This window comes from Oncorhynchus mykiss, chromosome 13 (genome assembly GCF_013265735.2).
Source record: "Oncorhynchus mykiss isolate Arlee chromosome 13, USDA_OmykA_1.1, whole genome shotgun sequence".
NCBI classification, from domain to species: domain Eukaryota; kingdom Metazoa; phylum Chordata; class Actinopteri; order Salmoniformes; family Salmonidae; genus Oncorhynchus; species Oncorhynchus mykiss.
Window position 1 is genome coordinate 53543927 of NC_048577.1, and position 22053 is coordinate 53565979.

The 22053-nt window shown below is 43.4% G+C and overlaps 1 protein-coding gene and 1 non-coding gene across 2 annotated transcripts; one reads left to right on the forward strand and one right to left on the reverse strand.

Annotated features, from left to right (window-relative positions):
* Nucleotides 1-1556: 1556 nt before the first annotated feature.
* Nucleotides 1557-1638, forward strand: trnal-uag. The gene has a single exon. It is a non-coding gene; the product is annotated as a tRNA-Leu (tRNA).
* A 5495-nt stretch (nucleotides 1639-7133) lies between these two features.
* Nucleotides 7134-20740, reverse strand: sdr42e2 (short chain dehydrogenase/reductase family 42E, member 2). The gene is made up of 11 exons (XM_036941499.1): nucleotides 20242-20740; nucleotides 18733-18828; nucleotides 16389-16446; nucleotides 15385-15503; nucleotides 14221-14296; nucleotides 12933-13015; nucleotides 12001-12138; nucleotides 11775-11840; nucleotides 11617-11680; nucleotides 11316-11389; nucleotides 7134-7937 (listed from the first exon to the last, which is right to left on the reverse strand). Exons 1-11 carry the CDS (start codon nucleotides 20707-20709, stop codon nucleotides 7704-7706), a joined length of 1476 nt encoding a protein of 491 aa, XP_036797394.1. The 5' UTR covers nucleotides 20710-20740; the 3' UTR covers nucleotides 7134-7703.
* Nucleotides 20741-22053: the final 1313 nt, after the last annotated feature.

The following is a 22053-nucleotide window of genomic DNA, read 5'->3' on the forward strand; positions in this document are numbered from 1 at the left end:
GGAGCGCGCGCAGGTCTACACTTTGTGTAGCCGTTAGCGTTGAGGCTAATGATTACCTTCTTCTGGTAGAGAAGGAAAGGCTTCCCACAAAAACCTTCTCAATCAAATGTTAACTGCAAAGTAGCCTATGCCAGCTTGGCAGAATTATATCATCATTATTTGCATCAATCCAGTGGCCATTTGTTTTGCAAACTCCGCAATCACATGAGCGCTACAGCAACACCGCTTAACCAAACAAAGGTCTCTTCCTGGCGCACACTTGCGTTTAAAGGGTAACTACACCCCAAAATCGATATGTCTTCAATTTTTCCCAGACCTCAAAAGTGGTCTCCTGCTAGGGTTTTAAATGTTGTCCCAATCGTGTTATATTTCGATTAAAAAGGTGTGCTTTTGAGAGCGCAAACCTGGAGAAGCAGGGATAAACGGTAAACCGGGAAATGTAAACGGAGGAGAGGGGGAATTTTTTTGGGGGGGGTCAGGCAAAACATTGAAGGGATTTTACAGGGCCCTAATGGACTAAATTAATAAATAAAATAACAGTTGTTCCATCACGAAATGGATCAAGAATACACTATTGGAGCAAGAAGCGTTCAGCAACTGATATTTTTCTGCTGTTTTCAGCGATCTATTTTTTTATTTGGAAAAAGTATAAGGAGGACAAGTATAGTGAGAAGTAGCCATGTAACACATAAAAGTTGATGTATGTTCATTTTGCTTACATTTACAGTACATTTAGGCTATTTGTATATTTTCAACTAGTGGGCAATATAAGTACTTGACTTCTAACAAATTCTATTATTTCATAAGGCAGTCAATATTCAACAATTGCCTGGTTATGTATTATAGTATCATATTAGCAATTTTAGCCTTGACATGAGCACAAACAGGAAAATGACACATAAATAACATGAAAGTAGGCTATGAACATCCAAGTTTGAGGTCACTTAGCTCACACGATTATTCTCTTTTGACAACCTTAGGGGGTGCACTGTTCCTGGAGGTACTGCAATACCAGGTCGATGTGTGGAATGCACGGGGCAAGCCCCTATTCCATCTCACCGCAGTGCTGTCAGGCCGTGGCCGCCGGGACCTTAGGTGTTGTGGGGGTCTCGACCCCCCTTTGCCTGGGGTCGAGGCCCCCTTTCTTCTCTACCACCCCAGAGCATCAGTGGCAACCAAAACCACTGCCTGGGTGTTGGTCTCTACCCGTTTTCCTACCAGCAGGTTGCAGGAGGACCTTCAGACGCCATATAGCATGAGCATTAGGGGGCATTCTCTTACACAGCCTTGAGGTGTGTTGGGGCATTGTGCTGTTGTAAATCAAATTATAGTCTCACTAAGCGCAAACCAGATATAATGACTTATCGCTGCAGAATGCTGTGGTAGCCATCTATGGTCATTACAATTGATGAGATACGTCAATTAATTTGTCGAATATACATTTGAAGACATTTGAATATCATTTAATATTGCATGAAATGTACAAAAGTCCGCTGAACGTGTCATTCGTAAAATTTTAATGTTATATACCATAAAATTGTATTCGTGTTCGTTGAGGTAGCGTGGCCGAGTGGTCTAAGGCGCTGGATTTAGGCTCCAGTCATTTCGATGGCGTGGGTTCGAATCCCACCGCTGCCAGAAACTGTCTTTTTTTTCATTTTGAAAAATCTATGCAAAACGGACATTACAGACTACTTAACCTTGACGTCATTTCAACTGCAACCTTTTATGGTGTTGCTGTATGATTTGTGGATTATGCAATTGCTCCCTCATGTTGTGCATGTATCATAGTACATACAGTCTAGCATTTGAAAAAGGTTAACGAGTCTTTTTCTGGAGGCAGAACTGAGTGATGTCACCTGATATAGGCAGTGGTGTAAAGTACTAAAGTAAAAATACTTTAAATACTCCTTAAGTCGTTTTTTGGGGTATCTGTACTTTACTTTACTATTTATATTTTTGCGAACTTTTACTTTTACATCACTACATTCCTAAAGAAAATAATGTACTTTTTACTCCATACATTTTCCCTGACACCCAAAAGTACTCGTTACATTTTGACATAAATGGACCAAATCACACACATCAAGAGAACTTCCTTCTTCATCTCTACTGCCTCTGATCTGACTCACTAAACACAAATGCTTTGTTTGTAATTATGTCTGAGGTTGGAGTGTGCCCCTTGCTGTCCGTCAATAATTGTTTTACTTTAGTGCGGAGCCCCTAGTCCCACTGTACAAAGGAGTCCCAACTCCCACACATGCAGTGACCACACCCAGTATAACCAGCGTGTCCAGAGATGCAACCTCTCTTATCATCACTCAGTGCCTGGGATAACCTCCACTGTACCCGCACCTCACCATACGCCTCTCTGCACATTATTCCCTGAATCTATTCTACCACACCCAGAAATCTGCTCCTTTTATTCTCTGTCCCCAAAGCACTAGACTACCAGTTTTGCTAGCCTTTAGCCGTACCCTCATCCTACTCCTCCTCTGTTCCTCGGGTGATGTGGAGGCTAACCCAGGCCCTGCGTGTCCCCAGGCACTGTCATTTGGTTTCATGCATCTCAACATCAGAAGCCTCCTCCCTAAGTTTTTTTTACTCACTGCTTTAGCACACTCCGCCAACCCTGATGTCCTTGCCATGTCTGAATCCTGGCTGAGGAAGGCCACCAACATTTCTGAGATTTCCATACCCAACTACAACGTTTTCCGTCAAGATAGAACTGTCATACTTTCCAGGTCTTTGCCCAAACAGTTCGAGCTTCTAATTTAAAAAATGAATCTCTCCTGAAATAAGTCTCTCACTGTTGCCATCTGTTATAGACCCCCCTCAGCTCCCAGCTGTGCCCTGGACACTATATGTGAATTGATTGCCCCCCATCTGTCTTCAGAGTTCGTTCTGTTAGGTGACCTAAACTGGGATATGCTTAACACCCCAGTAGCCTTACAATCTAAGCTAGATGCCCTCAATCTCACACAAATTATCAAGGTAACCACCAGGAACAACCCTAAATCTGTAAACATGTGCACCCTCATAGATATTATCCTGACCAACTTGCCCTCCAAATAAACCTCCGCTGTTTTGAATCAGGATCTGAGCGATCACTGCCTCATTGCCTGCATCCGCTATGGGTCCGCTGTAAAACGACCACCCCTCATCACTGTCAAACGCTCCCTAAAACACTTTTGCGAGCAGGCCTTTCTAATCGACCTGGCCCGGGTATCCTGGAAGGATATTGACCTCATCCCGTCAGTCGAGGATGCCTGGTAGTTCTTTAAAAGTAATTTCCTCACCATCTTAAATAAGCATGCCCCATTCAAAACAATGTAGAACTAAGAACAGATATAGCCCTTGGTTCACTCCAGACCTGACTGCCCTTGATCAGCAAAAAAACATCCTGTGGCGGACTGCAATAGCATCGAATAGTCCCGCGATATGCAACTGTTCAGGGAAGTCAGGAACCAATACACACAGTCAGTCAGGAAAGCAAAGGCTAGCTTTTTCAAACAGAAATTTGCATCCTGTAGCTCTAACTACAAACATTTTGGGACACTGTAAAGTCCATGGAGAATAAGAGCACCTCCTCCCAGCTGCCCACTGCACTACAGCTATGTAACACGGTCACCACTGATAAATCCATGATAATCAAAAATTTCAATAAGCATTTCTCTACGGCTGGCCATGCTTTCCTCCTGGCTACCCCAACCCCGGCCAACAGCTCCGCACCCCTCGCAGCTACTTGCCCAATCCTCCCCAGCTTCTCCTTCACCCAAATAAAGATAGCAGATGTTCTGAAAGAGCTGCAAAACCTGGACCCGTGCAAATCAGCTGGGCTAGACCATCTGGACCCTCTCTTTCTAAAATTATCCACTGCCATTGTTGCAACCCTTATTACCAGTCTGTTCAAACTCTCTGTCGTATCGTCCGAGATCCCCAAAGATTGGAAAGCTGCAGCGGTCATCCCCCTCTTCAAAGGGGGTGACACTCTAGACCTAAACTGTTATAGACCTATATCCATCCCGCTCTGCCTTTCTAAAGTCTTCGAAAGCCAAGTTAATAAACAGATCACTGACCATTTCAAATCCCAACGTACCTTCTCCACTGTGCAATCCGGTTTCCGAGCTGGTCATGGGTGCACCTCAGTCATGCTCAATGTACTAAACGATATCATAACCACCATCGATAAAAGACAGTACTGTCCAGCTGTCTCCACCGACCTGGCCAAAGCTTTCGACTCTGTCAATCACTGTATTCTTATCGGCAGACTCAATAGCCTTGGTTTCTCAAATGACTGCCTCGCCTGGTTCATCAACTACTTCTCAGACAGAGTTCAGTGTGTCAAATCGGAGGGCCTGTTGTCCGGACCTCTGGCAGTCTCTATGGGGGTACCACAGGGTTCAATTCCCGGGTTGACTCTTTTCTCTGTATATATCAACGATGTCGCTCTTGTTGCGGGTGATTCCCTGATCCATCTCTACGCAGACGACACCATTCTGTATACATCTGGCCTTTCTTTGGACACTGTGTTTTAACTAACCTCCAAACGAGCATCAATGCCATACAACACTCCTTCCGTGGTCTCCAACTTCTCTTAAATGCCAGTAAAACCAAATTCATGCTTTCAACCGTTTGCTGCCCATACCCACCCGCCAGCCCGACTAGCATCACTACTCTGGACGGTTCTGACCTAGAATACGTGGACAACTACAAATACCTAGGTGTCTGGCTAGACGGTAAACTCTCCTTCCAGACTCATATCAAACATCTCGAATCCAAAACCAAATCTAGAATCGGCTTTCTATTTCGCAACTAAGCCTCCTTCACTCACGCCGCCAAACTTACCCTAGTAAAACTGACTATCCTACCGATCCTCGACTTCGGCGATGTCATCTACAAAATAGCTTCCAATACACTAATTAGCAAATTGGATGTAGTCTATCACAGTGCCATCCGTTTTGTTACCAAAGCACCTTATACCACCAACCACTGCGACCTGTATGCTCTAGTCAGCTGGCCCTCGCTACATATTCGTCGCCAGACCCGCTGGCTCCAGGTCATCTATAAGTCTATGGTAGGTAAAGCTCCGCCTTATCTCAGCTCACTGATCACGATAACAACACCCACCCGTAGCACGCGCTCCAGCAGGTATATCTCGCTGGTCATCCGTAAAGCCAACACCTCCTTTGGCCGCCTTTCCTTCCAGTTCTCTGCTGCCAGTGACTGGAACGAATTGCAAAAATCGCTGAAGCTGGAGACTTACATTTCCCTCCCTAACTTTAAATTTCAGCTATCTGAGCAGCTAACCGATCGCTGCAGCTGTACATAGTCCATCTGTAAATAGCCCGCCCAATCCATTTGCACACACTGTATATAGACTTTCTTTTTTTCTATTATGTTATTGACTGTACGCTTGTTTATTCCATGTGTAACTCGGCGTTGATGTTTCTGTTGCAGTGCTTTGATTTATCTTGGCCAGGTCGCAGTTGTAAATGAGAACTTGTTCTCAACTAGCTTACCTGGTTAAATAAAGGTGAAAGAAAAAAGAAAAGAAAAAAAAAAGAAAAAAAGAAAATCTGCTTTAATTAATGTAAGGAATTAGAAATGGATTGTACTTTTACTTTTGATACTTAAGTATATTTAAAACCAAACCCTTTTAGACGTTTACTCAAGTAGTATTTTACTAGGTGACTTTCACTTTTACTTGAGTCATTTTCTATTAAGGTATCTTTACTTTTACTCAAGTATGACAATTGAGTAATTTTTCCACCACTTGTAAAACCAATTTTTGGTCTTAATTTAAGGTTAGGTTTATGCATTAGGGTTAGCAGTGTGGTCACGGTACGGGTTAAGGTTAGGGTTAGGCTAAAAATCAGATTTGATGACTTTCTGTCCCATTGTCACAAAACGACAAACAGTTGTGTTTAGTAAGGCTTTATTTCTGTTCATGTCATTCAGCAAAACATATTATTTAATAACTGTTTCATATTGCAATATTTGAATTGAAGAAAATTGGAAGAGCACTGGGAGCAATTAAATATTTCTCAGATACACACCATAAACATAAAAACTATTCTTAATACAAAATAGTAATTGGCATTCAACATAGAAAGGCTTTCTCTTTTTCCCAAAAGCTTATAAAATGACTATGACTGGTTGATTTAATCCTACAGACTAAATGTGAATCACAACAAATCCCTCACCAAAGAAGATGAGGGGGGGGAGCATGCATTATTATGAATGACAATCAACATATTTATATATATATACAGCACCAGTCAAAAGTTTGGACACACCTACTCATTCAAGTGTTGTTCTTTATTTTTATTTATTTTTCATATTTTCTACATTGTATAATAATAGTGAAGACATCAGAACTATGAAATAACACATGGAATCACGTAGTAACCATAAAAGTGCTAAACAAATCAAAATACATTTTATATTTGAGATTCTTCAAAGTAGCCACCGTTTGCCTTGATGACAGCTTTGCACACTCCTGGCATTCTCTCAATCAGCTTCACCTGGAATGCTTTTCCAACAGCTGAGCACTTGTTGGCTGCTTTTCCTACACTCTGCGGTCCGACTCATCCCAAACCAAACCATCTCAAATTGGTTGAGGTCGGGGGATTGTAGAGGCCAGGTCATCTGATGCCACACTCCATCACTCTCCTTCTTGGTTAAATAGCCCTTACACAGCCTGGAAGTGTGTTAGGTCATTGTCCTGTTGAAAAACAAATGATAGTCCCACTATGCACAAGCCAGATGGAATGGCGTATCGCTGCAGAGTGCTGTGGTAGCCATGCTGGTTAAGTGTGCATTAAATTCTAAATTAATCACAGACATTGTCACCAGCAAAGCACCCCCACACCCTCACACCTCCTCCTCCATGCTTCATGGTGGGAACCACACATGCGGAGATCATCCATTCACCTACTCTGCGTTTCACAAAGACACACCAGTCTTCTCAATTTGGTTGATCTCCATATGTGATATTTCATAGTTTTGATGTCTTCACTATTATTGTACAATGTAAAAATAAAGAAAAACCCTTGAATGAGTAGGTGTGTCTAAACATTTGACTGGGACTGTATATATATATATATATATATATATATATATATACAGTATATAAACATCAATGCAAAGAGGAATCCTTTTTACTAAAACTAAAATGTTAAATTTCTAATTTCACAGAAAGTCATACCATGTAGTACTTTTTAAGTCTGTACTGTACTGTACTGTATTCACATTATGATTCTCTGGTTCAATATATTAGAACCTCTTTCTCAAGAAAATAAACCCAGAGATATGATATACTCCGCCCTATGGAAGGCAATAGGGTTTGAACAAAGCACCATATTATTTCAAATATTCTACATACTATACATTTGATAATCATCCATCTACAGCCTTAGTCAACTGTATGATAACATGATATACCATGATAAACATTATAGAAGGGAGGAGTTGCTAGCATTAGGTCAACAGTATGTGTTATATTCATGTGGTCTTCTATGTGTATCTAGATGTACACTATGCATGCTTTCTATCATTGCTTTTAGCTTGATGTAAGGCCAAGACCATAGGTGTCCAGAAAGGCGGCTAACAAATAAAACGTATTAGTGAGTGCATTAGCTGTGTTTGATTTGGGTTGGGTCTTAGTGGGCTGTTACTTAAGTTTTAGCCACAGTAGCTACCTAGTGATCCCAGGGCCAGGAGCAAAGTAGGAGGACAGCCAGGCTGAACCCCAACACCAGCAGGAGCAGGGGAACAGTCCGAGAGGGGCCTAGGGGGGAGGGCCTGGAGCGGGATGGTCGGGACCGTATGTACTGGTCCACTGAGTCCCCCAGGCTGTAGCGTCTGGGGCAGTAGCCCAGGTCTCGACGGGCCTTCTCGATCTTGAAGGTGTGGCTCACTGCAATGTTCCTCACCTAAGAGGATGCAGAAAAGATTCAGGGAAATGGTTGTTAGGTACCTGACTGTCTCTGCATTCAACAAAGTTAACTGTCTTGGTTGTTAAGACTTGACCCGTTGGTTAAAGCAGAAACAGACTGGCACCCAACACCCAGTTAAAGGAAATAGAGTTAAACAAGCTGTTAAGGAGAAGAGTGTTAGTGGTCTGTACTGTGCCCCTGTCTCTCGCCCCCACCTCTTTGCCATGAAGGCAGCTTAACAAACTCAACAGCACTCCTTCACTCTTGCCCAATCAGGGTGCTCTGAGATGGGCATAGCGCTCAGTACAGCCTGGGAGGCAGGTTAGGAGCTCTGGAGCTTCAAGGGAGTTTGACTCCATGCTAATGTCTTTGAATAACCTCAGTTTATCAACATCCTGCCCCCCCGTGTGAAGGATGTCTCGCTGGTCCCTATATCCCCTTACTGCACAGAGGATACGATGTCTGCATGGAAAATACCTGTAGTGACAGAAGCTCTCAGACAAACCCGGTGGCTCAGTGTAACACAGAGATTCAACAAGTTTCCTATTGTCTCGCTGGGGTAAATCCATTTTAATTCACTTTTTGACAGCACCCCTTTTGATGTGAACGAAACCTTCCATACATATTTGCCTTCCATACAAGTTCTCAGAAAGATACTTTTTGAACCTGAATGTAAAAACATTCAAGATATAAAGTTGCTCCAAGTTGCCCCCTTTTGCACACCCCACCATACCATGAGACATCCATGTCTTCATCACTGGAAAAGATAAACGGTTGAGATTCAAATAATTTAAAAGCTCATGAACAGGATTTCAAACTATTGAATAATAATAATAATAATGTTTTTTTATAATATATTTTTCTATTTCTTAACCATTAATGTCAATTGTCTAAATATCTGCATATGTTGCGGTTCAGACCCTATTTACATAATCTGAGATTTTTGTGTTGTGCCCACCATTAAAAACTATACTTTTGAAAGAAATTATGAAATAGTTTGACAACCCTTTTCATAAGCTTTTAAATAATATCAATCTCAACCGTTTATCTTTTCCAGTGATGAAGACATGGATGTCTCATGGTATGGTCTGGTATGCTTAACCTTGAACACTTTTACACTATATATACAAAGGTATGTGGACACCCCTTCAAAATAGTGGATTTGGCTATTTCAGCCACACCTGTTGCTGACAGGTGTGTAAAATTCAGCATACAGCCATGCAATCTCCACAGACAAACATTGGCAGTAGAATGGCCTTACTGAAGAGCTCAGTGACTTTCAACGTTGCATCATCATAGGATGCCACCTTTCCAATAAGTCAGTTCGTCAAATTTATTCCCTGCAAGAACTGTAAGTGCTGTTATTGTGAAGTGGAAACGTCTAGGAGCAACAACGGCTCAGCCACAAAGTGGTAGGCCACAAAAGCTCACCGAACGGTACCGCCGAGTGCTGAAGTGTGTAGCGCATATAAATCTTTTGTCCTCGGTTGCAACACTCACTACCGAGTTCCAAACTGTCTCTGGAAGCAACGTCAGCACAATAACTATTCGTCTGGAGCTTCATGAAATGGGTTTCCATGGCCCATGCAAACATGTATGGAATGTTGTGTTTAAAACAACAGCGATTGAATTCAAATGGATTTACCCTTTAGAGACTTAGCATGTATGTATCTCTGTACACCTGTCTGTCTCTGACGGACCACTGACTGCTGTCTCCTGTTAGCCCAGCAACAGGACCGTTGAGCAGAGTAGTGATGTTGTCCAGTAATGGTTCAGGTTAGGAGATAACCCTAAAGCAAGGGAACTAGTTGGTGTTGAGCCTGCAATGAGGTCAGTTCCTGTGTCCCCAGTGTTGAACTTCCTGACCCAGTCAATAGGGGTAGATGTTGGCTCTAAGCACAGATCTAGGATTACCTTACTGTAAGTCACAGACAATCCTATGAGGAGTAAAATAATGTCTGACCCTGGATCAGTGATTATGGGGAAACTTCTCCCTACTCCATCCCACCCTTCCAGGAGAAATACACACAACAGGCTAATATTTTATTCACAGGACAATTATCGATCTCCCGGTGGCAGCCGCCAGAATGTCTGACTGAAGCAGCTCCTGGACCAGCAGCCCTGTGGGTACGGCTTTGGTTTCTGTCTCATCACACATTCATGAAGTAATACCTTCTTGGGTACGACAGATAGCAGCTCCTACTACAAACAGCTCCTCGGGCCCTCCTCAGTGCCAGGGCAGGATGTATGCAATACTACTGCCATCAGTATGGCTGCTTTCCATTCCAAAAACATATTTTTCTACCTCCTTTTACAGACCTTGAAAGGTCGGAGATGTGTGACATCAGATCTGGGTTCAAATACTATTTCAACTATCTTAATTACTTTCACATACATTTGAAGTAAGTATTCAGATATATTTCATTTGAAAAGACAAGTCATCAGTTCCTCTCCTGACTGCATCTCAATAGTCTCATCAATGGTCTCATCAGTTCCTCTCCTGACTGCATCTCAATGGTCTCATCAGTTCCTATCCTGACTGCATCTCAATGGTCTCATCAGTTCCTCTCCTGACTGCATCTCAATGGTCTCATCAGTTCCTCTCCTGACTGCATCTCAATGGTCTCATCAGTTCCTCTCCTGACTGCATCTCAATGGTCTCATCAGTTCCTCTCCTGACTGCATCTAATTGGTCTCATCAGTTCCTCTCCTGACTGCATCTCAATGGTCTCGTCAGTTCCTCTCCTGACTGCATCTCAATGGTCTCGTCAGTTCCTCTCCTGACTGCGTCTCAATGGTCTCATCAGTTCCTCTCCTGACTGCATCTCAATGGTCTCGTCAGTTCCTCTCCTGACTGCATCTCAATGGTCTCGTCAGTTCCTCTCCTGACTGCGTCTCAATGGTTTCATCAGTTCCTCTCCTGACTGCTTCTAAATGGGCTCATCAGTTCCTCTCCTGACTGCTTCTAAATGGGCTCATCAGTACCTCTCTTGGCAAACAGTATAAAGAAGCATCGTTTCTCCATCTTCCAACGAATTCATGAAATCTCTCATTTTTGATTGACCCTGATCCAACAACGTTTTCTTGCAAGTGTGGTGAGGAAGGTTGGTCCTCACATCAGTGCTTGGCTGCAATGTAAAACTGAGAAGGGAGAAAGGAGGAAAGAAGAAGAATGGGTAAAAAGGCAGAGTAAAAATGGGTGAGAAGTGAGAAGAGGGGTTAGGTGTAGAGGTGTAGAGGTGTTAGGTGTAGAAAGCGCTATGAAAGCGTTATGAAGGTAGGTAGGTAGGCAGGTAGGCAGCCAGGCAGGCAGGTACATATAGATAGGTATGTAAGTAGTAGATAGGTACTGTAGATACATAGCTGTACGCTTACCTCATTTCTGGTGAAGAGCAGAGGGATCTCCACTATTGGCCTCAGAGCCAGGTGTAAACATTCCATCAGAATGGCTGTGAAATACACACCTCAGATGAGGAGGGAAGACAGCAGCATGGCAGGTCTGAGCTACGCGCAGCGTACTATTACAACAGTTTGGCAAGTATGAAACTGGTGTGTATCCTGACAGATTGTGGCTGGTGTTGGGCATGATCAGCGTCCTGTTACAGCAGCGTGGGTATTTGTGTGTGTGCGTGCGTGTATGTGTGTGTGTGAATGCGTGCCCGTTTGTGTATCCTACCTGCTGAATAGACCAGTGAGACAGGCAAGTGTATCAACGGTCGGCTGTACCCCAGCTTCTCAAACTAGAGAGGAGGGGAAAGACAGAGGGGATATCAAAGACCAAGACAAGATAAACTATATGTGTTAATCACCCAAAGAATATATAGAGTTACTCACCAGTGGTGTTAACCATTCAAACAGGTTGACAGATTCCCCGTCATTGATGAAGTAGGCCTGTCCACTCTGAGGGAGAAAGGTTGATATTACTATGTATACACCCCCACCCCAAACACACACAGGCTTAAATATGTACAATGTCTACAAATGCCACTTGAAGGTAGAACAAACAAGTGCTGAAACGATCATTGGTATCCATGGAGATGGTGAGTAGTAGTAAACTCACAGCCACACAGTTCCTCTTGGGTGTGAGGCTCTCAGCAGCCAGGATGTGGGCCAACACCAGGTTGTCCACATGGACCCAGTTCATCTTAGCCTGGCGGTTTCCAAAGCTAAAACTGAACAACCGGCGCTCCACATTCACCTGGGGAGAGAGAAGAAGAAGTGGAGAGAGAGAGAGAGAGCAAGAGAGAGAGCAAGAGAGAGAGAGAGCAAGAGAGAGAGAGAGCAAGAGAGAGAGAGAGAGAGAGCAAAAGCGAGAGAGGGAGCAAGAGTGAGAGAGAGAGAGCAAGAGAGAGAGCAAGAGCGAGAGAGAGCAAGAGCGAGAGAGAGAGAGAGCAAGAGAGAGCAAGAGAGATACAGATACAGATACAGTCTAGGTTAGACTGTATTGTTGTGCTGAGAGTATGTCTGTTCCCATGTGAGTGTGTTTGGGGTTGTGTACGTGTGTCAAGGCATGCATGGGTTCGTGTGTGTACAATGGTCTGACATTGAGTGAGGGGAGAGGTAAACTGTATTAGGGGAAGAAAGATTAAAAGGCCTCTAAGCAGCTTTCCCTATAGTGAACCGGGAACTGCAGCATCCCAGCCCTGTTCAACCCAGCCCAGCATAGAGTATTCCTTCCCTACATTCTCCCCAGGGGAGAGAGAGAGAGGGGTGAAACAGGATACCTTAAGAGGGTCCATTAATAATATATCCTCACCAGGTACACATTCTGCCAGCCGATCTAAACCCTAAGAGAACCTCTATACCTGACAGAAGGGCAATGAGACTGGGCTGTCATTTTATTGTGCCACCCACACAATGAAATAGTACACAGACATTTATCCCTATGGTGCCGCCGTCTTGGATGGAAAGTGACAAATCAGGTGGAATGTAGAAATGTCTCAGTTCTTTTCATTGTGATTCTATGTGGTAGGTAGGTGTACGGACACTCACCATAACCCTGTGTAGGTGTCGTCTCTCTTCTGGCCCGTAGATGCCTGAGGGTCTCAGAACACAGGTCCGCAAGAGACCCCCACCTTTAAAGAAGAGAATGGCATTGAATAATGAAGTAAATCTGGCAACACTGAAAGTTTGTTACAAATGAGTTACTCCACCGTGTAATTACTTATAACTCAGTCTAGAAATGTAAATTCCACTTAACTGCAAGATAGTGTACTATGCAAATGTATGTAGGTTACTGTAATACTGTATGTAAGTAGTAGTAATAGTTCATCAACATATATAATATGCTAACCTTTGCTTCAACCTGAACCCATCTTCCAGTGTTAATATATTTCCTCTACATCCCGTCTTAATAAATGCATGAATGGTCCAGTAATGACATAGCGTCATGCTCCTAGCTTAGCTTAATATATAATGACATAGCGCCATGCTCCTAGCTTCATTTAATATATAAATAAGTGGTCATAGATAGGGGGTTAGGTTTCCCCCAAGGAGGGGCTGAAGGCATCACACCTATTTAACCAAGTACTCACTGGAATCACACTAACGCAGTAAGATAATTCCTACACACCTTTGAGAGAGATGAACTGTACATGGGTTTATGTTAATGTAAACATTGTGTGTGTATTAATGTCTCCTGTGATTCTGACTGTCAGTTTTACAGTAAGCATGTACCTGACATCTGTCTGTGACGAGAGTCTGTACTGCATGTCTGGTACTACTGCTACTAACTGTGTGTCTCTGTGTGTGTAAGTACATCCCTGTGTGTGTGTTGCTTGAGACAAAACGGTGTCAGGTGAACACTGCTCTCCAGTCTCAAGTGGCATTGTGCTTTCCAGCTCTAAATTGAACTGGTGTCAGCAGGTCCAGTTGGATTAGGTTGCACACACATGGAAAGCTTGGTTTCCAAGCCAACCTCACTCACTCACAAATACACACAAGCACACACACACACACACACACACACACACACACACACACACACACACACACACACACACACACACACACACACACACACACACACACACAGACAGAGTTTGGCTGTGGAAACATGCAGCATCCATTCATACACACTGAGAATCATAAGACAATGTCAAGGACCTGAACACACCATTTCCATTTGAGGATATCATCACTGTCTTGATGCTGTAAGTAGCCCCCATCCTATCACCTCAAGACCATGCCAGACAAAGTCACAGTGTCTCTGCCATTGACCCAGAATTAAAATAATAGATCTAATACTGTATATCTTCATTCTATTTCTAGGGTCTCTTACCTTTGAGTGAGCGTCCATTGGCTGTTAGGACCATCTGGTCAGAGATAGATTTGGTCCTGGAGTAGTGGTCTATGTGCTGGGACAGCAGAACGCATCATATATATTCATTTCAATCCATGTGTTTTATTATTTCCTAAGACATAGCCATCAGAGGACCTATTCATTGTTACTGCTGCTGCTGAGGAAAGCACAGGTAACTGCCAGAATAAAGGAAACACTTGAGTAAATGAGGAATACAAAGTATATTTAAAGCAGGAGCTTCCACACAGGTGTGGTTCCTGAGTTAATTAAGCTATTAACGTCACATCATGCTTAGGGTTATGTATAAAAATACAGAGCTGTTTTGATGGCAGTCTCAGACTGAAGTATGTAGTGAATGAGAGCAGGGGAAGAATTCAGTTTGAGTCATCAGGCAAGTGTTTTCCACCACCATCAACAAAACACCAAAATATGGAATTTCTCGTGGAAGAATGGTGTTCCATCCCTCCAATTTAGTTCCAGACACTTGTATAATCTATTCCAAGGAGCATTGAAGCTGTTCTGGCAGCTCGGAGTGGCTCAACACTCTATTAATTAATACATTTATGTTGTTGTTTCCTTTATTTGGGCAGTTACCTGTATGTCCTTCAGAAGGGGTTGCAAGATAGATGCATGTCAGAGGTGTGACACCCATACTGTACACACCACACACACTCACTCTCTCTTACACACACCCCACCAGTGTCAGGTTGACAGGCTTTGAGCCTCCAAGCTATCCTAAACTGTGTAACTCTACTCATGTGGGACTTATACAGTCATGCACAGCCATGTAAGCTGGAAGGAGTAGCTCTGGGAGAAGATTACATTCATGAGCTTCCTTTATCAGCCTGGTTCTGGATGTCATGTACACCATGTGAGCTTCAATCTCAAGGTTGACTGTAAAACATCACATAGCAAAGGTGCCCAGTCCTTTAACCAAATGTATGTACCACATGAAAAGTAAACTATCAAAAAAGATCAAAAAAGTTGTGTTTCCATCAACCCAGAGCAAACACGTATTCTATATAGACACAGTAAAGCTAGCCTGGGTAAAGCAGATAGTAAGCTGCACTCACTATCATTCAGTCTGCTTTACCCAGGCTACAGTAAAGCTGCTCCTCATTGGGACATCCTGTTCTTACTCACCATGTCCAGGGGCACACAGGGCAATGAGTCCTCGTCGCCCTCCTCTATGGGTTTGCCAGCAAACGTCACGTTGATCGTACTGGTGTAGACCAGCCTGGTGATGCCCTTCTCCACACACACTGAAACAAGCACACACACACAGACAGGGTTATCATTGGGCCAAGTCATTTAACTGACAACGCATTTTTATTTAGGAGTTTATTTCATTTTCTAAACCTGGGTCATGACTCAAAAGCCTATTAGCCCACTGAGCTCAAGCCTAGTCATGGCCTAGCTCTGGGAGTTAACACAAGTCTGTAGGTCTTGGACAAGGAGACTGTTCTACACCACCTCCAACTACATTTAGCAGGTATTTTATGGCTGCTCATATATGGCTGTACTGTTACACTGCACCCCATTAGAAGCCCTTCAACAGGTCTCTTTCACTATTTCATCATAGGGGCCAAACGTTTACACATTATTGCGAAGAAGGGCCAAAAATGTTCCACCTCCTAGGACGTCTTGTGCCTATAAAAAGGTATTTACAAACAGTATGTTGTGCAAAGATAATACTGTATGTAATGTAAAGAATGTGTTGTTCATCTAAGAAACGGTCTACCTGTCTGTGGGAGAGGGGAAGCTGATGAGTGTGACAATAGTTGAAGAGTGAGGTAAGGAGGGAGGGGAGGAAGGAGGGGAGGAAGGAGGGGAGGAGGGAGGGGAGGAAGGAGGGGAGGAGTGAGGGGAGGAAGGAGGGGAGGAGTGAGGGAAGGAGGGGAGGAGTGAGGGGAGGAAGGAGGGGAGGAGTGAGGGGAGGAAGGAGGGGAGGAGTGAGGGCAGGAGTGAGGGGAGGAAGGAGGGGAGGAGTGAGGGTAGGAGTGAGGTGAGGAGGGAGGGAGGAGTGAGGGAAGGAGGGGAGGAGTGAGGGGAGGAGTGAGGTGAGGAGGGAGGGGAGGAGGGAGGGGAGGAGTGAGGGGAGGAAGAAGAGGGTAGGAAGGAGGAGAGGAGGGAGTGGAGCTTGTTACCATTAATGACGTTGTTCGTCCCTCCGACGTTGACCGACTCCACCTGCTCTTTCCTCAGCTGTGAGACACAGAACAGAATAACTTTTAACACGGTTTGTGTGGGAACTAATGTGTAATGTGTAACTAATGTGTAACCCTAAATCCGGAACCACGGGCACCCTCTTAGATATCATCCTGACCAACTTGCCCTCTAAATACACCTTTGCTGTCTTCAACCAGGATCGGAGCGATCACTGCCTCATTGCCTGCGTCCGTAATGGGTCCGCAGTCAAACGACCACCCCTCATTACTGTCAAACGCTCCCTAAAACACTTCAGCAAGCAGGCCTTTCTAATCGACCTGGCCCGGGTATCCTGGAAGGATATTGACCTCATCCCGTCAGTAGAGGATGCCTGGTCGCTCTTCAAAAGTGCTTTCCTCACCATCTTAAATAAGCATAACCCATTCAAAAAATGTAGAACTAAGAACAGATATAGCCCTTGGTTCACCCCAGACTTGACTGCCCTTGACCAGTACAAAAACATCCTGTGGCGTTCTGCATTAGCATCGAATAGCCCCCGGGATATGCAACTTTTCAGGGAAGTCAGGAACCAATATACACAGTCAGTTAGTTTCAAACAGAAATGTGCATCCTGTAGCACTAATTCCAAAAAGTTTTGGGACACTGTAAAGTCCATGGAGAATAAGAGCACTTTGCCAAAGTGGATCCCTACAAATCAACTGGGCTATACAATCTGGTTCCTACAAATCAGCTGGGCTATACAATCTGGATCCCTACAAATCAGCTGGGCTATACAATCTGGATCCCTACAAATCAGCTGGGCTATACAATCTGGATCCCTTCAAATCAGCTGGGCTATACAATCTGGATCCCTACAAATCAGCTGGACTATACAATCTGGTTCCTACAAATCAGCTGGGCTATACAATCTGGATCCCTACAAATCAGCTGGGCTATACAATCTGGATCCCTACAAATCAGCTGGGCGACACAATCTGGATCCCTACAAATCAGCTGGGCTTTACAATCTGGATCCCTACAAATCAGATGGACTATACAATCTGGATCCCTACAAATCAGCTGGGCTATACAATCTGGATCCCTACAAATCAGCTGGGCTATACAATCTGGATCCCTACAAATCAGCTGGGCTATACAATCTGGATCCCTACAAATCAGCTAGACTATACAATCTGGATCCCTACAAATCAGCTGGGATATACAATCTGGATCCCTACAAATCAGCTGGGCTATACAATCTGGATCCCTACAAATCAGCTGGGCTATACAATCTGGATCCCTACAAATCAGCTGGGCTATACAATCTGGATCCCTACAAATCAGCTGGGCTATACAATCTGGATCCCTACAAATCAGCTGGGCTATACAATCTGGATCCCTACAAATCAGCTGGGCTATACAATCTGGATCCCTACAAATCAGCTGGGCTACACAATCTGGATCCCTACAAATCAGCTGGGCTACACAATCTGGATCCCTACAAATCAGCTGGGCGACACAATCTGGATCCCTACAAATCAGCTGGGTTATACAATCTGGATCCCTACAAATCAGCTGGACTATACAATCTGGATCCCTGCAAATCAGCTGGACTATACAATCTGGATCCCTACAAATCAGCTGGGCTATACAATCTGGATCCCTACAAATCAGCTGGGCTATACAATCTGGATCCCTACAAATCAGCTGGGCTATACATTCTGGATCCCTACAAATCAGCTGGGCTTTACAATCTGGATCCCTACAAATCAGATGGACTATACAATCTGGATCCCTACAAATCAGCTGGGCTATACAATCTGGATCCCTACAAATCAGCTGGGCTATACAATCTGGACCCTTTATAAAGTCCCTTCAAAAAGTTAGTAAATCTCCTGCTATATGACCACTGCCTTCAGCCTGTCCTTACCCACCAGCCAAACACACAGACAAGCTTTCTAAGTTACATAATCATCTCCTAGCTGACTGTAAATATTTCAGAGTGAGAGAGAGAGACTCAGTATCAGGCAGAGAGGGACTAGAGACACAGGTGATACTACAATGTGAACAGTTGAGTTTCACCAACAAAGCCTCCATTCAATATGTTATAATTTATCCTACTCTGGAACCCATAGACAGGCATCCCTTCCATCTCTGCCACACGCCACTCAAGTCGTTGCATTTAAGACAAAAGATTTACTCTGTACTGTATTCTTTGAACAGTGTTACAGGAGACCAGCGACTATGAGTGATGGTCTTTGAATTGTTTACATTCCCAGTCAGCTAAATGAATAAAGAAAGTAGAAGGGTTAAATTCTACCCTCCATCTGTTCAGGAACTCACCTGTTCTGGGCCTGACATCCCATAGGAAGCGGTGTGGAATATACAGTCGACCCCCTCACAGATCTTATACAGAGAATCATAGTCCCGGATGTCGCTCTGCAAGGGGACAAAATCAGTATTATGAAAGACAATGATATGCTGTGTTTTTTCCTCTACCCTATGACTGTACTTCACTGTTATACAGTATGTAATATAACAGTATGATAAACCATCGGATCTAACTGTCTCATGTTAGAAATAGTCAAGCCTTTGTTGTATTCATATTAGAAAGAGCGGCTCTGATATTAAAGTGTCAGTAATGTGAGGAAACATTTGACATAATTCATCCAGTTCCTGCTATGGAACTCTCCGGCGTCTTTTCACGGTGAACTATCTTGCGGGGTAAGATGACAGCTTGAACATATAGTACATGGTATGTCCATATATTAGCCAATGATTAGTAAGTACAATTAAGTTAAAGTGCCATGAAGGCTGCACCTGAAACCTGAATCAGAGCCCTGGCCTCCTTCTGTCCTAGTCAACACCTGGCACCCTCAACTAGATCACTTACCTGTGTCTTTATACCTGAGCCATGTATACCCAACCTTATTAGCCCCGTCTACCCTGGGGTATATGAGGAGAAATACTACACTAAAGACACTTGAATTTCAATGTATCCCCCTGATAACATACAGTGTTCTCTCTCTTTACTTTTTCAATTACAATCTTAACAAACCAAGTGGGGGAATTTCAAAGTAGTAATCATTCAGGAACAATGATCAAAAACAAAAGCAGTGGTGTGAAGTACTTCAGTAAAATAACTTTAAAGTACTACTTCAGTTGTTTATTGGGGATCTGTACTTTACTTTACTATTTATGTTTTGGCCAACGTTTACTTTTACTTCACTACATTCCTAAAGAAAATAATGTACTTTTTACTCCATACCTTTTCCCTGACACCCAAAAGTACTCATTACATTTTGATAGAAAAATGGTCCCAATTCATACATTTATCAAGAGAACATCCCTGGTCATCCCTACTGCCGCTGATCTGGCGGACTCACTAAACACAAATGCTTCATTTGTAAAATGATGTCTGAGTGTTGGAGTATGACCCTGGCTATCCGTCAATATATATATTTTTTTAATTGTGCCATCTGGTTTGCTTAATATACGGAATTTGAAATTGTTTATACTTTTACTTTTGAGACTTAAGTACATTTGAGCAGTTCCGTTTACTTTTGATACTTAAGTACATTTAAAACCAAATACTTTTAGACTTTTACTCAAGTAGTATTTTACTGAGTGACTTTCACTTTTACTTGAGCCATTTTCTATTAAGGTATCTTTACTTTTACTCAAATATGACAAATTAGTACTTTTTCCACCACTGAGCAAAAGGAAAGCAACGGGGGATGAATCTTAACTTTAACTTTGTCAAGCATTGATGACAGTGAGATACTAAGTAAACATTTGAAAGTTGAAAGTTAGGATTTGCCCCGAAGTGACTAGTGCGTCTACTCTACCTACCTGATGGAAGACAGTACCGTCTGGAGTATCCCACTGTGGCTTGTGAAGATCCAGCAGCACCACAGACACTCCCTGGCTGACCAGAGCTCTCCCAAGCCTCAACCCGAAATAACCTGCTCCCCCGGTCACCAGCACCCTGCCTGTCCCCATCCCTGCCCCTCTCAAGGCCTGATCAGTCACTTCATCCAGGCGGGAGGCTGGACACTCTGGGCTGCTGCACCAGGCACCCACCACCCCATTGGTCCTGTGTCGGGAGGCTGGAGTTGGGGTTGAGGTTAGGTCTGGGGCTGGTCGGCTCACCCAGGACTGGAGCTGATGGTTGAGGTGGTGGTTGTGGAGATGTCTATTAGCCTGTATACGGCACCCAGCACTTCCTGGGACAGGCAGGGGGACACAGGGGTAGGGCAGCTGCTCTACCTGGCACAGAGAGCCTCTGTTGTCCTTCATACCGGGGCCACACAACTCCATTCAGACTCCTCTTGGGATAGATGGAATTCGGAACCCTGTGAGTGACAGGGGGTTCAAATAGTAGCTACCTCATCATTACAGCTATTCTCCATAAGATACACAGTAGCCAACTTCATCGGATATAACTAACAACATTTTCTTTGCCAATTAATTTACATGAACAGACTATAAAAAAATATCAAAGAAATACTAATTCATTTGATGGAGTAATCAATAGAGTAAAGTACATGACTAAAACAAGTTTGACTGTGAGTCAGTCTGTACACTGACTCATCTCGGAGAGCGCTGCAGATACAGACACAAACTCTAGTTATTTTATCTCAAATGTCGCGTAAGAATACTAGTTCTGTGATAATATTTCCTTCTATATACAACACTGGTGATTTCCTACGACAAAGTTGAGTCGAAAGTATGGGTTTTAAACACTGATACACAGCCAAAATACGCAGATTCTAAATGTTTTATTTTCTAGTGCAATTATATTGCATATCTTACAACAGTCTTAAAAGAAACATACAATATCCCATCAACCATCTAAATAAACCAAAATATAGGCCTACCCAGTGATGCGCGGATCTGGTTGCCACATTAGTTTCCATTGTAAATTATGTCACTAAAACGACTTTGGTAAATAGGCCTACTGTACCTTTCAACGTACTGTCATGTATCTGCTTATGTCCATTGAATACATATCATTAAAAGATCCCCCTTTTTATATTTTGACACCCCTCTCGCAGGTCCCTGCAGTCTACTCTGACAACCTTGCCTGACAATCACTTGTGGCTTCACCTGAGACGCGTTACCGTAGGGTCTAGATGAAACACGCACGCTCTGACTAAGATCATGTTTCACAGGTACAAAATCAGCAAATGTACATAATACCTATTTGTCATTCCTCCTCCACAAACCTCACCCCTCTCCTAGTCCTGTCTCAACCCTGCACTTCTCAAGCGTCAACCCTTCTCCTCAAACCCCTCTGACGCCCACCCAACTCCCCGGCATCCTTCTGCAAGTGCTGGCTCAGCTGCTTGCTTCTTGATGAAACCGTAACACCTTAAAGCAGGAATCAGGCAATCAGCGGTTTAAACAATACCAAATACTTTCCCCGCTCATGTTTTGGTAAAAAGCTTAGGGTCAGGACTGGAGAAATATAACCACTCTCAAATTCAGGACTGGCAATTCATGATATCAACATTATAGTTTGATTATGTTTTGAGGCTGTATAGTGTTTGTTTACATTTACTTTGTTTACTAACACTGGGGTAAAATAAGCTTATATTTTGGGTTCTGATGGGGTATGACAGTTGAACTAAGCACATTGGACATTTCTAAGTTATATTCTTC